The sequence below is a fragment of the Gastrolobium bilobum genome, unplaced genomic scaffold (genome assembly GCF_033153095.1).
Source record: "Gastrolobium bilobum isolate Gb01-03AN ecotype WA unplaced genomic scaffold, APGP_CSIRO_Gbil_v1 utg10432, whole genome shotgun sequence".
In the NCBI taxonomy this organism is placed as follows: domain Eukaryota; kingdom Viridiplantae; phylum Streptophyta; class Magnoliopsida; order Fabales; family Fabaceae; genus Gastrolobium; species Gastrolobium bilobum.
This window is the reverse complement of record NW_026896976.1, coordinates 1-16,867: the sequence shown is the minus strand read 5'-3', so window position 1 is coordinate 16,867 and position 16,867 is coordinate 1. Positions and strand designations below refer to the sequence as shown.

The 16,867-nt window shown below is 37.2% G+C and overlaps 1 protein-coding gene across 1 annotated transcript; it reads left to right on the top strand.

Moving 5' to 3' along the window:
* The first annotated feature begins 3,037 nt into the window (after positions 1-3,037).
* On the top strand, positions 3,038-5,191 carry LOC133303154 (proline dehydrogenase 2, mitochondrial-like). The gene is made up of 4 exons (XM_061503033.1): positions 3,038-3,598; positions 4,061-4,706; positions 4,807-5,047; positions 5,152-5,191. Exons 1-4 carry the CDS (start codon positions 3,038-3,040, stop codon positions 5,189-5,191), a joined length of 1,488 nt encoding a protein of 495 aa, XP_061359017.1.
* The last annotated feature ends 11,676 nt before the right edge of the window (positions 5,192-16,867 follow it).

The following is a 16,867-nucleotide window of genomic DNA, read 5'->3' as shown; positions in this document are numbered from 1 at the left end:
CTTTTTATTATATATATAAATTTTTATTCATTGAATAAATTTATATATATACATATATTAAAAATAATTATATGATTTAAAATAAATTTAATAATTATGGACAAAGTAAGTAATTAAGTCTTATTGTCTCTTTATTAAAATGAAATATAAATATTCTCTTTATTTATTAAAATCAAACTCTACCTTTTTTTATTTTTTTTCATAAAATAAATAAAAATATTCTGCTCTCTCACGCGCATATGACAAAATTAAAAGTCAATGTGATTTAAAAAAAATTCTAAAGAAAATATAAAAATTATATTATTAATTTGGACTGTTTTGTACAATCAGACGAGAAAATTTTAATATACCGGAGTACTAAATTTGGTGTTTTCTTTTAGTAAAGAGAAAAAAAAAATTAGAACATAAAAGAAAATATAAAAAATATGGGTGAAAAAAAATTCTCGGTTTAATAGAAAAAAGAACACCAAGTTCCATTATCTTGGTGCATTAAAGATATTTTCATGGAAGACGTTAGTCCTGGGCATGTATTTTCAAACAGTTGACATTATTTCTTAGGTGTGTGACACATTTTCAAACAGTTGAGAATATTTAAAGTGACATGTTATAAGGTACGGCGTATGAGACAGTTTTAGATTGATAAAAATGACATGAAATATTATTGATTTGTATTTGAATTTGTATATAGGGGTCTCTATTTATAGAGACTTCTTGACCTAATTTTGACCTAATGGGTTTGGCCCAATATACAAGTAACGGACTAAATAAATACAAATAAATGACTACATAATTACTAATAAATGACTACATAATTACTATTTACAACACTTCTCCTCAAGTTGAGGAATAGATATTTATCATTCCCAGCTTGTTAGCAAGTTCTTGAAATCTATCTGAAGAAAGCCTCTTTGTCAATAGATCATAGAGACTTCTTGACCTAATTTTGACCTAATGGGCTTGGCCCAATATACAAGTAACGGACTAAATAAATATAAATAAATGACTACATAATTACTAATAAATGACTACATAATTACTATTTACAACATTTAATCTTTAATCCTAAAATCATTTTATTTTGAGATTGTAAGAAATAACTATATATCCAGTTGAGAGTGAATCCTCTTATGTTTAATTTCACATGACATGGTCATGTTGGACAATTATAATCATACAAAAGTATATTAATGGTGATAAGGGAAGGGAGAAAAAATATTAGAATAGATAATTATAAAATTATCACCGTTGATTTACCATGGTTATAATTTCTCCACATGACCATGTTATGTTAAATAGAACATGAAATGATCTATTTCCTATCTTGTCATATGAGAAACACTTTTTCTTTTTTTCTAATATTTTTTAGAATTTTTTTATTTTAAAGCACATTATTTATTTTTTTACCTATATATATGTGTGTGTTCGTGCGTGCGTGGATATTACACAATTTAGATTTTTTTTTTTTGGGTATCCTTCACAGTTTGAATTTTATTCGTTCAAATAACTGATTACAATTAGGTCAAAGGTGATGACTAATGATAATTCAAGGAGAGAGAAAGAGAGAATCAAAACCTTCCTTGGCTTAAAATAAAATCAAGAAAGAATTAAATATCATAAAGTGATCTATTTAATAATTTTATGAGAGATTAATACAAGGAGAGGGAGAGACATAGAGAGAATCAAAACCTTCTTTGGCTTAAAATAAAATCAAGAAAGAATTAATCTCTCATAAAATGATCTATTTAATAATTTTATTTTCCTTCTCAAATATTAAAATGTTTACATTTATATCAAAACAGCAGAATATTCTATTCTGTTTTGAATGGAAGTTACTTAATAAAGCAGATAGATCATCGACCCATTCAGAATCTTCCCATGCCAGAGTCACAGTGTGCAGACAATAAAAGCTAAATATTTTATTTTCTTTAGAATTTAAAAGTAATTTATTTATCCGAGTCATCTCGACACAGCTCAGAACATGCTCATCTTAAATCAAGAGTATGATATCATTGCTGATCAATTTGGATTTCACCGACTTAAATCGCCAACTCATATCTACGTGGAATTGGACAACACATGTTCTATTTACAAGAATCATGTTATGACTTTTGACTTATGACCAATACTGTCTCTACCGAGTCCCATGCTCATGCTTTCCCCTCTACCTATATCATATTCTGTCTTCTTTCCCAATTTCTTAGTCTTTTTAGCCACAATTCATCCATTCCTATCGCGTTACAACTCACAACTCACAACACAAAAATAATATAACCCAAAGTTTCATATTTTTACACTCTAGTCTTTTTATTTTTTGGATAATGCATTGAAAAATTATTTAATTCAAATTTCATTGTTTTCTATACACAACAAAAGGATACCTCTCTGGACTTTAAAATAGTTTACTAAATTAACTAGGGATAAGATATTCTGACACACAAATAATGTTACGCACAATGTTACGACCACATCTTAACCGTTGATTTTCGTCAATCAACAGTTATCATTTTCCAAATCAAACTCATTAATTAATTATTAATTCGCAATAAATGATAACCGTTGATTGGCGGAAATCAACGGTTAAGATGTGGTCGTAACATTGTGCGTAACATTATTTGTGTGTCACAATATTCTATCTCAATTAACTTATACTACTTTAATTAGGATGTAACAAATTTACAAAAAAGAAAAGAAATGAATACTGTGTAAATATTATTGTATTTTCTTTGACTTATTTTTCATATCCAAATTAAAGAAAAAGAATCGTAGAAATAAATAACCTGACTATTATAAGGGAAAGCAAAGAAGATTACTAAAAATAAAAGACTAAGCCCAAGTTGACTAGTTTGATTCTTTTCCATTATTTAACCTATGCCAATTAACATGGCGCCTATAAAAACCCCCCAACCTCACTTCAGAAAAACATCACAAGTTACATCATTTGCATTCAGAGAACAAAACAAAGAAACACCAACAACAACATCTTCAGACATCACAAAAACATCATTAACACACAACACCACTGTTATCTTAACCTTTAATGGCGACTCGCGTGATCCTTCCAAGAATTCTCAAGAACATCCGTTACAACACAACCGCCAAGCAACTCAACTCCCCTCACCTCCCTTCCCGCTCTCCCACCGCCGCCGCCGCCGTAGTTACTCCTTCACTCATCGAGAAACCGCCGTCCTCCGCTGCCGTGGCTACTCCGTCTTCTTCCCTTAACTTTGAAGATGCGGAGAAGCTGTTCTCCTCCGTGCCAACCTCCAAGCTCCTCCGTTCCTCCGCCGTGCTCCACGCCATCGCGGTGGGGCCTATGGTGGACTTGGGAATGTGGGTCATGAAGTCCAACCTCGTTCAAAGGGAGGGAGTGTCTAAGGATGTTGTGACGGCCACCATTCGAAAGACCTTCTACGAACACTTCTGTGCCGGCGAGGATGCCGCCGCCGCCGGCCGGAGCATACGGTCGCTGAACGAGACGGGGTTACGTGGCATGCTGGCTTATGGGGTTGAAGATGCACACGACAACGATGGGTGTGACCGTAACCTCAATGCATTCATTCACACCGTTGATGTTTGCAGATCGCTTCCACCATCTTCCGTAAGCTTTTCACCTTCACCTTAATCGTTTATTGGTTGTATTTTTTTATACAATTATATCAGTGTGCAAAATATTATCTATAATTGAAATTAATAATTTTTATACTGTACATTAAACAGTTATTATTTCAAGGAGATGGTTATTTTTATAATTTTTTGTTAACAAACTCAACTTTTTGTTGACAAATTCTGAATGTGTTCTCCTGAAAAAAATTTATAGTGTAATTTGTAAAAATTTATAAAGTGTTCTTCCAAGAGTATATAGTGTAATTTGCAAAAATTTATAAAAAAAATTTGTAAACGATGTTTCTCCTTATTTCAATATAAAACATTTATGACTTAATACACATAACTTGAATAAATTGAAAAAGAAAAATACTTGCATATTAGTATATTAATTTGCTTTTTTGGGTGTGGTATAGTAGTTAGCTAATGTGTGCAAATTTGATTCTTGATATGATAGGTGAGCTTTGTCATTGTGAAAATCACTGCGATATGTCCCATGGCGTTGCTAGAAAGAGTTAGTGATCTTTTAAGATGGCAGCAGAAAGACCCTTCATTTCTTTTGCCATGGAAACAAGATTCCCTTCCAATTTTCTCGGAATCTAGTCCTTTATACCACACTCAGAAAAGACCGGAGCCTCTAACCCCAGAAGAAGAAAGTGATCTTCAACTTGCAAATCAGAGACTACTTGAACTTTGTCAAAGATGTGTACAAGCCAATATTCCATTGTTGGTTGATGCAGAACACACTTGGGTTCAACCAGCTATTGATTACTTCACATACTCTTCAGCCATCATGCACAACAAAGATGACAATCCCATTGTGTTTGGAACCATTCAAACTTACTTAAAAGATGCCAAGGAGAGGTTGTTGCTTACAACAAAGGCAGCAGACAAAATGGGAGTTCCATTGGGGTTCAAATTGGTAAGGGGTGCTTACATGTCCGCAGAAACTAAATTGGCTGAGTCTTTGGGATATGCATCCCCAATTCACAATACCATTCAGGACACACACAATTGCTTCAATGACTGCTCATCATTTATGCTTGAAAAGATTGCCAATGGACCTGGTTCGGTTGTTCTTGCAACCCACAATGTTGAATCAGGTACTTAGATTTATACTTATTCATTTTGAAATGATTTATAATATAAGAAAACCCAACATCTCAATTCTTGTGTCTAATATGACATGAAAATGTTGTGTAGGGAAATTGGCTGCTGCAAAAGCACATGAATTGGGGAATGGAAAGGTGAACCACAAGCTAGAATTTGCACAACTATATGGAATGTCAGAGGCACTTTCCTTTGGTTTGAGCAATGCAGGGTTTCAGGTTAGCAAATACATGCCATTTGGACCAGTAGAGATGGTTATGCCTTACCTCCTAAGAAGGGCAGAAGAGAACAGAGGGCTCTTGGCTGCATCAGGCTTTGATAGGCAATTGATGAGGTAAACTAAAATTTTCATTCACTAACCTCTTAAATTAGCATTTGGCATAGGAAATATTTTCTTGACTTTCTGCTGACAATGATCTTTTCCTACTTTCTGTACAGGAAAGTGTTGGGAAGGAGACTAAAAGCTGCTGTATTTTGAAGTTTTGCAAGCAGGCGGGAAAGATGATTCGTAAATCTTTGTACAAATTAGAGAATTTTATAATCTTATGAAAATGTCTATTCAGTGAAATAAAATATTCAATTTATGTTATATTTGTTGGAAATGCATAAAGATCCGAATGCTAAAATAAAGACAATTATAAAACAAATATAAACACTGACGAGAAAAAACGTATTCATAACTTCATAGAAAAATATTTATTCATAAAGATCCGAAGGCCAAGTTACTCATGCTAGCTTCAAGATCATGTTAGTTCTATTCTAAATCATGCCCTCGTTCCAAGTTATTCTGATTTTATAATATATTTTGTCATAATCTTAAAGGTCCTGAGCTTTCTTCCATAATAAATAAATAAGTCATAAATTTTCAATCAATATGCTTCTAGATTCCATAGAAAAGAATGGACGATGCAAGTTTTTCTTTTTTCTTTTTTTTGTTGGAGAAACTTTGAATAATACATATATCCATCCCGTATGCTTCTTGATTCCATTGAAAGGTCGGGCTAGAAAAGAATGGACGACGCAACTTGGAAGTTTTTATTATTTTTTGGAGAAACTTTGAATATACTATATATATATATAGGCTTTAATGTTTCTACAGTGAATGCAGATAAGTTATTTATATTGATCTCAAAAGAGTCAAAACGACGTCGTTTTGGGTTGAAAAATTAAAAAATTATAATAAAAAAGACTATTATAACCCTGAAATAAATTATAATTATAAAAATATCTTGATTTCCGCTTCAAAACGATGTCGTTTTGGACTCAATGTAGATAAGTTATTTACATTGACCGTAGAAAAAGCGAACTCATATATATATATATATATATATATATATATATATATATATATATATATATATGGCAAATATTTATACGGTTGATGGTCGTCCAACAATAAATCTTTCAACTTTGATTAGTTGTGATTTTTCGTATTTAATATTTTCACCCACCTTTGTATAGTTAGGACTCCGAAATTATTTGGCGGACGTCAAGTGGCTGGAGAAAAGTAAAACCCTATATATATTTAAAGGGTTTAATATTTCTCATGTTTTAGTAGATAAAATTATCTCCTTTATGTCTATAGAAGTAATAGAATCCATATTTTTTTTTTCTCTCTTCTTCTCACATAGGCCCCACACACTTTTATGTATGTGTAGAAAATAAATTTATTTCGATAAAGAATAAACTTATATTGAAAATAGGGATTTGCATTCATCATGTAACATAAAAAAAAAAGTTTCCTACACACACTATTTTGTGGGCCTCGCATTTTTTGACGAAAAAAAAAACTAAGGAACGAAAAACGAATCTCTATAACTTGACATAATCACTTTTCCTACAACATAACTCTTATAAAACCCTTTGAAATATGTAAAATATGTTTGTTTCAAAATGGCAACATTCTAACAAATCAATATCATGATTACTCTAATTATATATACCTTATTTGAAATAAATATATATTTTTTACCCGTCGTTTTACACTTGAAACACGTGACTGCTGGGAAATTTTTAATGTTATAACTTTAATTTAAAAAATATAATCATTCATTAGATGTATATAATATAATTTTTAATCATTCATTATATTTCGTTTTTCTTTCTCCTTCCTATTTATTATTATTGTTGAACTTTAACGTCAGTCTCACCATATGCACTTTTATACGTCTTCTTGGCTCTTTTCTGTGGTTGATAGATGGGGAGCATATCCTATCACTTCAATAAAAATTTTAGTGACCTTTGATAGGGATATGATTGTTATTAATTTGTTCCTCCACTTTATGGGTATAAACCAATAAAAATACTTTATCAAAAAGAAAACCCTGTCTTATATTCAGTTGATGACTACCTCTAAGCAAAATAATCACGTACATAAAAAATTATAGAAACAATTTATTTGCTTGAATAGAATTTGCACAGCTATATCTATATGGAATGTTAGAGCCACTTTCATTTGGTTTGAGTAATGCAGGGTTTCAAGTTAGCAAATACATGCTATTTGGATTAGTGGAGATGGCTATGCCTTATCTCCTGAGAAGGTATGAAGAGAACAAAGGGCTTTTAGCTCAAGGGTGTTCATCAAACGATCCAAACCGCGGTGACCGAATCGAAAAATTGATAACCGAACAAACCGAAAATCAAAAAATCGAAAACCAAAAAAAAAACTGCAATTTTTAATTGGATTGGATCGGTTTTCGGATTACTTAATGAAAACCGATCCAATATATTAATTTCCCTCTACTTACTTTGATCTTTCTCCAATCATAATCCAAAAATTTCTAAACCCAAGACCCATTAATCCATCAACTAAACCGAAGAAAAAACCTAATCACCTCTCATCAACAAAATTTCATCTGCGTAAAGCTTCATATCTCATTGCCCTCCCCCCCAAAAAAACTATATTATCGTTTACTGATACTTTTGTATTTCAATTTTTTTTTACAAAGTCAATATATATATATAAAAAAGATGTTATCTGCATGAAACAAATTTTAGGATTTTCAAAAAACCGAAAATCGATCCAATTCAAACGGAAAAAATTGGATTAGATCGGATCGGATTTGAAAAAAAGTTCAAAACGAATAGATGATTACATGGTCAAACCGAAGGGATTGGATCGGATGAGTTTTGCTTCCAAAATCGATCCAATCCAGACCGCGAACACCCTTATTTTAGCTGTTTCAGGCTTTGATAGACAACTCATAATGTAAATTATATATTTCATTTATTAACCTCTTAGCCTATAATAGAGGAATTATTTGCTTGACGATGTACTGGCAATTCTCATTTTTTATTTCTTTTAAACAGTGATCAGACTCTCACGTTTTTTACAATTTTTTATCAATCTGTCATGCGAATAGTATTTTTTATCAAACTATCACGCGTTGAAGTTCGCTATGACTGATAGCGAACTTGGCAGCTAATGATGTCGTGATACGACACACTTTCAGCTGACTGAACTTGGTGCGCTATGTGGCACAATTTTGTTGTCCAATCAAAATTAATGCACCAATCACAATCAAAAAAAGAAAACGAAGGAAAATGGTTATTTAATTAATATACCAATCACAATTAATGTACCAATCACAATTAGTGTACCAATGTGATTAACTTTTGATTGTATCAATCACAATTAATGTACCAATCACCAATCACTTTGTAAGATCATAACTTTTGATTCGGATTTTCAAAATCAGATGATTTTTTATTTTATTTCACATAACTTTTTGAGATCTACACAATGACATCTCATTTGACATATTTTATCTCTCACAAACATCGTTCGAATTTGTAACAATGGTATCACAAATAATTAATGTATCAATCATCAATCACAATTAATACACTAATCACCAATCACAATTAATGTATCAATCAAAATTAATTATGATTGGTACATTAATTGTGACTAGCGATTGATATATTAATTGTAATTGATACATTAATTAAATAGCCAATTTTCTTCGTTCCCTTTATTTGATTGTGATTAGTACATTAATTCTAATAGGGAAACGAGATTGTGTCACATATATAGTGCACCAAGTTCGCTACACCTGATAGCAAACTTAGTCCAGTCAGCTTTTCCTTTGAAAGTGTGTCACATGTTACGAAATCATTGACTACCAAGTTCGCTACCAGTCGTATCAAATTTGGACACGTGGCAGCCAACTTTTCCTGTGAAAGTGTGTCACCTGTCAATAAATCATTGGCTACCAAGTTCGCTACCAATCATAATGAACTTCAACGCGTGGCAGTATAGTAAATTTTATTGTTCGCATGGCAGTTTGGTATAAAAATGCCAAAAATGTGGCACATTGTTCACTATTCCCATTAGGGGTGTTCATCAACCAATCCAAACTGATTCAAATCGCGGTGACCGAACCAAAAAATCGATAACCGAATAAACCGAAAACAAAAAAAAAATCGCAAATTTTAATTAGATTGGATCGGTTTTCGGATTGGTTGATGAAAATCGATCCAATCCAAACCGATCCAATATATTAATTCCTCTCTACCTATTTGGGTCTTTCCCCAATCATAACTTAAAAATTTCTGAACCCAAGACTCATTAACTCTTCAACTAAATCCAAAAAAAAACCTAGTCACATCTCATCAACAAAATTTCATCTGTGTAGAGTTTCATATCTCATTGCCCAAAAAAAACTGTATTATCGTTTACTGATGCTTTTATATTTCAAAAAAAGAATTACAAAGCCAATATATACAAAAGATGTTATTTGCACGATAATTATGAAAAAAAATTAAGATTTTCAAAAATTCGAAAATTGATCCAATCCAAACTGGAAAAAATTGGATTGGATCGAATTTGAAAAAAAATCTAAACTGAATGGATGATTACATGGTCAAACCAAGGAGATTTGTTCAGATGATTTTTATTTCCAAAACCAATTAAATCCAGATCGCGAACACCTCTAATTCCAATTCTTTTCTGTACAAGAACGAGTTGGAACAATGACCAGACTCTCACGTATTTGGCAATTTACCAAGTGGATAATTAAGTAATACAGAACAATCACAAGTTGCGTTTGAAGATTAAAATTGATCCTTTATCCGGTTTTGCTTAACTAGGAATAGAAATTTTAGCAAGTTTAGTCACTACCTTTACCAGAAAACTTATCAAATAGTCCATTTTATTTTTGTTGCTTCTTCGCTAAGCTTTGTCGATATATACCTGCAAAATCAAAGTATTACCATCAATTAGCCATACATGAAGTTGTGATCTTACTCCCAATTGAAAATTTGCATTCAAATTGAAAGGAGGTTGATTTTAATTTCTAAATCATGGTCTCCTTCCAATTCTTCCCTAATTATATTCTGATTTTAATATTATATGTTTTCAAAATCTTAACGGTATTGAGCTTTCTTCCATAATGAATTTTCAATCAGTGGGGTGTGAAGCACGAATCTTTATATCATCAGATGCTCGTATAGTTTCTATGGAAAGGTCATACTCTTTATGAATTTTATAATTTTCATTCAATATGAGAATTTAAATTTTTTTATATATTTTTTAATTTTTGTGCTGATTTTTATATATAATTTTTTCTAATATATATATGAGTCTCACGTATTTTTTATTTCTACGACATAATATTTAAATTCATGTAACTTTATTATAAAAACCAAAGCTTATTCGGAGAAACTTCGAAATGTGATTGGCTCAAAATGACAGCATCCTAACAATATCGTGATTAATCTAATTGTATATCTTATTTGAAATGAATTCTAATAATAATAAAAAAAATTATCTGACGTTTGTACACTTGAAACACGTGATTGAGAAATTTTCAATTATTACTTTATATTTAATTTTAGAATTTTTAATCATACATTTCATGCATATAACGGGACATAAAAATTGTGATATTATTATGAGGTTTGCATTTGTCATTTAATATGACACAATAAATTTTTTAAACACACAATATTTTGTGGGACCTATATTTTTCGAATAAAAAAGAATAAAAAAAGTTACGGCATACAAAATGAATCTTTATAACATTATATAATCATTTTTCCTATAACATAACTCTTATAAAATCCTATTATTATTGTTCTTCCTTTCTCCTTTCTCTTTATGCTAATGGTGGAACGTTACGTCAGTCTCATCAAATGCACTATCATTTGATACGTCTTCTTGGCTCTTTGCTGTGGTTGATAGATGGGGAGCATATCGTATCAATTTAATAAAAATAATACTGACCTTTGTTGATCGGGATGCAATTATTCCTCCACTTGACAGGTATTGACGTATAGAAATACTTTATTATGCCTTATTCAATTTATGACAACCTTATATTTAAAAAAAAAAAAATATAAAGGGACGTTTGATAAAGGATAAAAAAAATTTATTCAAAAATCATGATTTTTCATAAAAATGAATTTTTTGAAAATATTATTAAAAAATTGTTTCGTAAGTCAAAATATTTCTTGGAATATTGAATTAATTTTCTTGATGTTATGTTTGGTTGTGTTAAATTTTTTCTTACCATAGAAATCTTAGACTACCATTCCTTGGGTGGTGTACCATTCAGTTCTGTGAGCTCACTATGTACCCTTGAGGGTAATGTTATTATATGGATTATACCCCTAGCTGAGGTAAAGACTAGGCTAGAAGGTATTATTCCAAAAGGTAGCAAGCTGATATCAATGGAAGACAAATAGTAAGAGTATGATTTGGAAGTAAATGGGCATAACAACCGTACATAAAAGATATCTTCTGGTGTGCCCCATGAGGGCTATTTATAAGGAAGATGATGCGGGTTGGTGAGGTGGGGGTCAACCCTTCTTGGGATGCACACCCATGATGGCAGTGTTAGGCGTGGTTGGCGTTGCCACAATGGCAGCGCTGCAACCACTGCACCCGGCGATGTCAGCACTGAACAAAGGGGCAGATTTCTTTGCAGTGCTTATGGCGACTGCCTTTAGCGGTTAATATCCCGAAGTGGGACATTTTGGTGTATCTCTTGGACGTGCTGCAGTCTTGAAGATCGTGAGGGTCTACATCAGCCCTAAGGGCTGACGTGGAACAAGGCTGAGGGTTGGGCCTAAGCAGTTGGGCCACTCCAGTACTTGGGCCATCCGGAACAGGAGCCCCCCAGCTTGGCAGCAACCGTGGGATGGTGCCAAGTTAAAGACTTTGGTCGTTCCCGTCAGGGCGGTGTGAAACTGGCGCTCTACCAAAGTGTCCTTCGAGAGGGAATTACTGGCGCTCTATTGGGGCGTCCTTCAAGAGGAAAATTACTACAAAGCCTCTTATCGTCGTGGCGCCATGAGCCCCCAGCCTGGTTATAAGCATAAGTTGGTGCCCCGGTAGATAGGATTTGGCAACGCATTGTTTGGCGATGTGAAATGCTTGAGCACGGGCGATTGCTTTTGGTGATAGCTGTAACACGGTCATTGATGACAGGGATTGGTAGGTGACGGAAGCGAAAAGGCTGCCTCTTAAAGACACTTTAAGAGGCTTTTCGGTTTCCGAGAAGCCGTAATGATGAGTTATCCCATCATTACTATTTATTGCAGGCATCCAAGCGTCATAGGATTCAGCGCATTAATGCGACGCGACTGGTGACTTGTCCCTTTGAAGTGACCATTTTGCCCCCTCTCCTTAACCGCCCATCGCACGATGAGCGTGTCATCAACGGTTAAGTGAGGAGAACTTACACGTGTCCGTGTGAGACCTCTCTCTTTCCTTACACGTGTCTGTGTGAGACCTGTCTCTTTCCTTACACGTGTCTGTGTGAGACCTGTGTGAGACCTCTCTCTCCCCCCCCCCCTCTTTTTTTTTATAAAGGGGGGGAGCCCCTTTGTTGGGGCTCTTCCTTACGCGAAACCTACACTGTCACGCTTTGCTTAAAGCCTTTGTTCCCTATCCTCAGTTCGGTGTGATAGTGTCAGTCTTCTTTCTCTCCTTTTCTGCGATTCTCAGGTCTAGTCCTTCTTCTCTTGTCGTTTCTATTCTCATTTCTGGTTTTCCTCTACTCCTTTTCCTGCTGTATCGATGGTTAGGTTTACAGAACCTATCCCCGGCCTCATACTTCCTGAATCGGAAGTAGAAATCAAGGAAAAGGAGTTTGACGAGGCCTTTGAGGCACTGGGGAATAGTGCGGTGAGGCCAACAATGCGAGAGTATCTTGCTAGTTGCGCCCCAAGTCGTCCCTTAGTTCCTGGGGTTAAGAAGTTTCCCCATGGGAAAGTACCCGAACTTCTGGGTTTCAGCGAAAAGGAGATTCAAAATCTCCTTCCCGAAAGAGCTTTAGGTCCTGTCCTCCCGTATGCTGGTGAGGCCTCATGTTCCGATCCCCGTAGTGGGCGCCGCAAAGGGCGCCACGGTTTAGTTGGTGAGGAGAATTTCAGATCTGGCGGGCATTCGCCTGCCGGCTCTAGGAGGCAGAAGGTCGCTTCACGTCGTCGTGTTTCACGGCGTTCTGATCTCGGAACTGGGCGATTAATTCGACCCGTATCCAACATCAATCGCCTGCGACAAAACCGTCCCTTGGAGTATTATTTCCACCCTCGCCCTTCTTCAGTTGCCCTTCGTTCATCTCAAGGTCAAATTCCCTCCATTCCCCAATCTTTCCATCGTCGTATGTATGATGAGTCCACAAAGAACCGTTTGGGTAGATACCACCCGGAGGATGGTCGCCTCATAAGGAATGGCGTGTGGGACGCCATTTTGAGGACATAGGGCTTTATAAGATACCGCCTGCTTGGTGGCCTTCTGACCTGAGCTATTCAGATTTTTATTCAAGTTCATCAGACACCTCGGATTCTGATGGTGAGTTAACTGTTTAATTTTTTCTTTTTCCTTTTCGTTGTGCTTGGCGTGAGGGGTATTGGAGGTGACAGGAGTGTTAATAGGGTGGGTTGGACTATCTCGTTTCCTTTTGCAATGGTCTTCCTGGCGTCAGTGAGGTTTAGAGGATTGACTGTGTGTTTGTCGCTCCTAGGTAGGACTTAAAAAGATTTTCCAGACTTATGGCGACTGTTCAGTCGGACGACGGTCTCGGGGCGCGGGAGTGGGTTGATTCAGTGGTGGCCTCAACCTCTTCAAGCTACTCTGACAAGAGCATCTTACGCAGCCACTATAAAGGTGAGCCTAGCTTCAGCATAACTGAAAATGGCGCAATGGAGGCGAAGTGGCAACTGGTCGCGATCGGCGCTGATCGTCGGGCTTGTGACGCGCCTCTTATGGCGCAGCGATCACGGTGGCGATTTATGGTGTACAAAACGCACTTTACTGATCAGAAGGTGAGGTTTCCGTTGTCCGAGTTCGAGATGGAGGTGTTATCTCACTTACAGGTCGCGCCTTCGCAACTGCATCCCAACGTTTCGGCGTTTGTCAGAGTTTTTGAGAGTATATGCAAGTATTTCGATATGGCCTACTCTGTACGATCATTCTTCTACTGTTTTCAAGTGTCGTCATCCAAGAAGACGAAGCTTGGTTGGGTTTTATTGAAGGCGGGCAATGCGATTGGATCAATATTTGCCCAGTACGCCAACTCTTATAAGAATTGGACGCGTACCTTCTTTTGGATTGAACCAGTGCTAAGCGAGGGCGAGCTCCCTTTCTTTGTTGATCCGTCGAGTGGGGAGTGTCGGTTTCCCTTATACTGGACTAAGGCTCACTACGAAACGCCGGCCGGTCAATACTCGTTTGCTCTAGGGGTCCTGTCTCCTGGGGAGGTACAGGCGATCAATTGGTTTTTGGAAGTAAAGGGGGGTCTTGACCGGTGGCCCACGAAGCAAGTGTTGTGCCATGGAGGTGTGGTGGCGTTCAATGTTGTTTTATTTGTGGCGGTTTATTCTGTCGCTTCTTGTGTTTACCCTTTCTTGTGTTTATACTGACTCGTGTCTTTATTGTTTGTAGTTGGAAACATGGCGACTGATGCGTTGAAGCTTGTGCGTGATGCAGCAGCTAAAGTGAGGGCCAAGCAGGGCGTAGCGCCTCAGATTCAGACCATCCTTCCTTCAAAAAGGAAAAGCTTGGACAAGGGGAAAGCCATAGAGGTCAGCCCTAAAAAGAAGAAAGTTCGGTCTGCTGCTGACATCCCTGCTGGTGAACTTGAGAAAGGGGCTAATCGCCCTATTATTATAGATCCAACTGGCGTGACTGGCAACTCTTCTGCAAGTGAATCAACTCTTGGTTCTGGATTACGAGGTGCGACAGCGAGCTTAACACCTCTAAGATCTTCCCAGGCGAGGCGCACTGAGCCTTCTGGGGGCGGTCTGACCCGGGATGGCACTTTTGAAGGCGATCCGGCAATTAACAACGCTTCGGGAGATGACCACCCTGCTGAGCCGTCTGAGGCTGTAGGTTCACCTCCTCTTCCTGAAATTCTTGTGAGCATGGCGCTCAGCTTGTCGGAGAGGGTCCTTGTCCACGGCTTCCCCAACATCAGGCGTCCCAAGATGGTAATGCCTGCGCGTTTCGACCATCAGCAATACATGGACTGCACCCAGTGGATAATTGGTCGTCTCCTGGACCAACAGGAGATTACTCTGCATTTTGAGGAACGATGCTCCCAACAGGAGGATCGTATTGTTGATTTGGGGCGGCAGGTGAATAGCTTGACCGCTGACGTAGGGCGCCTTGGCAAAGAAGTTGCTGACGGGAAAGCTTCTTCAAAATATCTGACGGCACAATTAAAAACGGCAGAGGACGCGGTGAAACTATTGACCGCCGATAAAAGCAACCTGAGTCTGTCAGTGGAGAATTTGAAGAAGGAAAAAGAGACTCTTTCAGCAGAGAGAGATCAATTATCTTCAGATTTATTTTCCACGCACGGGAGCCTTCACGCCAGGGATGACGACTATAAGAAGGCTGCTGAACAAGTGGGGAAGCTGGAAGAGGCTCTGGCCGATCTGATGTACGATTCTTTCAACAACGCCCTCAAACAGGTTGCTGTCAGGTATCCTGGTGCTGACTTGACTGGCCTGGATCCGTCTTATGATGTAGAAGATGGCCAGATTGTAGAGCGCCTTGAAGGTGATGGTGTGAAGGTGATTGAAACGTCGCCAGAGACTGACGACGATGAAGGGGCTCGCGACATGCTTCCTATGACTGACACGGACAGTGATCATACGCGAGATGGTGATGGGCGTGTTACGTCAGCCGATCCTTTTGTTCGTGGCGGTGGTACTGATAATGTGACCGCTGGGCAGGTTGATATTGTTCAGGCGCCAGTGGCGGTTGCCTCAGCAGTTGAAGAGGACTCGACCGTTTAGGCTCAGGATGTTTAAGATGTTCTGGCGACCGTTCAGGCACCAGTTTTTTTTTTTTTTTTTGGCGCGGTTGGTATGTCAACTGCGGCCTTTATGTTGTAAAAACTATCAATATCAACGAGTGGATTTTCTTTGCATTTGTCATTTTTCTCGCTTTATCTAAAGGACCACTTTGTTTTTCATGTCTTTTCCTGCGAATTAAGCCTGATTTAAGGGCGTTGTCTGGGGGTGAGGACCATCTCAGTCCAACTGCGGCAAGGGTGAGAACCATCTCGCTTGTTGGGTGTTGGCTGGGGGTGAGGACCGTCCCAGTCCAACAGCGGCGAGGGTGAGAACCATCTCGCTTGTTGATTAATTTAACAGTATAGGCGGTCAATATTTGCTTTTTATTGAAAATGTGGGACCCTGTTGTGGGCGGCGTGTTTTCTTACTTCGTCCAGCAGGTCCAACGCTTCTTTCAAGTGCTGGTTGTTGGTGACCTCTGTCACGTGCTCACGTTGCCATGAAGGCTGGCCTATTTCCACTGGTATCATGGCTTCGGAACCGTATGTCAGCCTGAAAGGCGTTTCTCTGGTGGAGGACTGGGCGGTAGTTCTGTACCCCCATAGGACGTTGTCTAGATTTTCTAACCATGCTCCTTTGTGGGTTTCCAACCTCTTCTTGATTCCTTTCCCCAACATTTTGTTTGTAGATTCTACTAAGCCGTTGGATTGAGGGTGTTCTACAGCGGTAAAGTGATGTCTAATCTGTAGACTGTTCATCAATGCTCGGAACTTGGCGTCAGTAAATTGAGTGCCGTTATCAGTAATGACCTCCCCAGGGATACCAAATCGGTAGACAATGCTTCTCCAGAAGAACCTTCTTGCTTTTTGGGACGTGATAGTGGCTAAGGGTTCTGCCTCTACCC

Excerpts from the sequence above, each read along its gene's own strand:
- LOC133303154 (XM_061503033.1), top strand. The coding sequence starts at position 3,038 with ATGGCGACTCGCGTGATCCTTCCAAGAATTCTCAAGAACATCCGTTAC. Across the intron at positions 3,599-4,060 it reads GATCGCTTCCACCATCTTCC|GTGAGCTTTGTCATTGTGAA; the intron begins GTAAGCTTTTCA and ends TTGATATGATAG. Across the intron at positions 5,048-5,151 it reads TTTGATAGGCAATTGATGAG|GAAAGTGTTGGGAAGGAGAC; the intron begins GTAAACTAAAAT and ends CTTTCTGTACAG.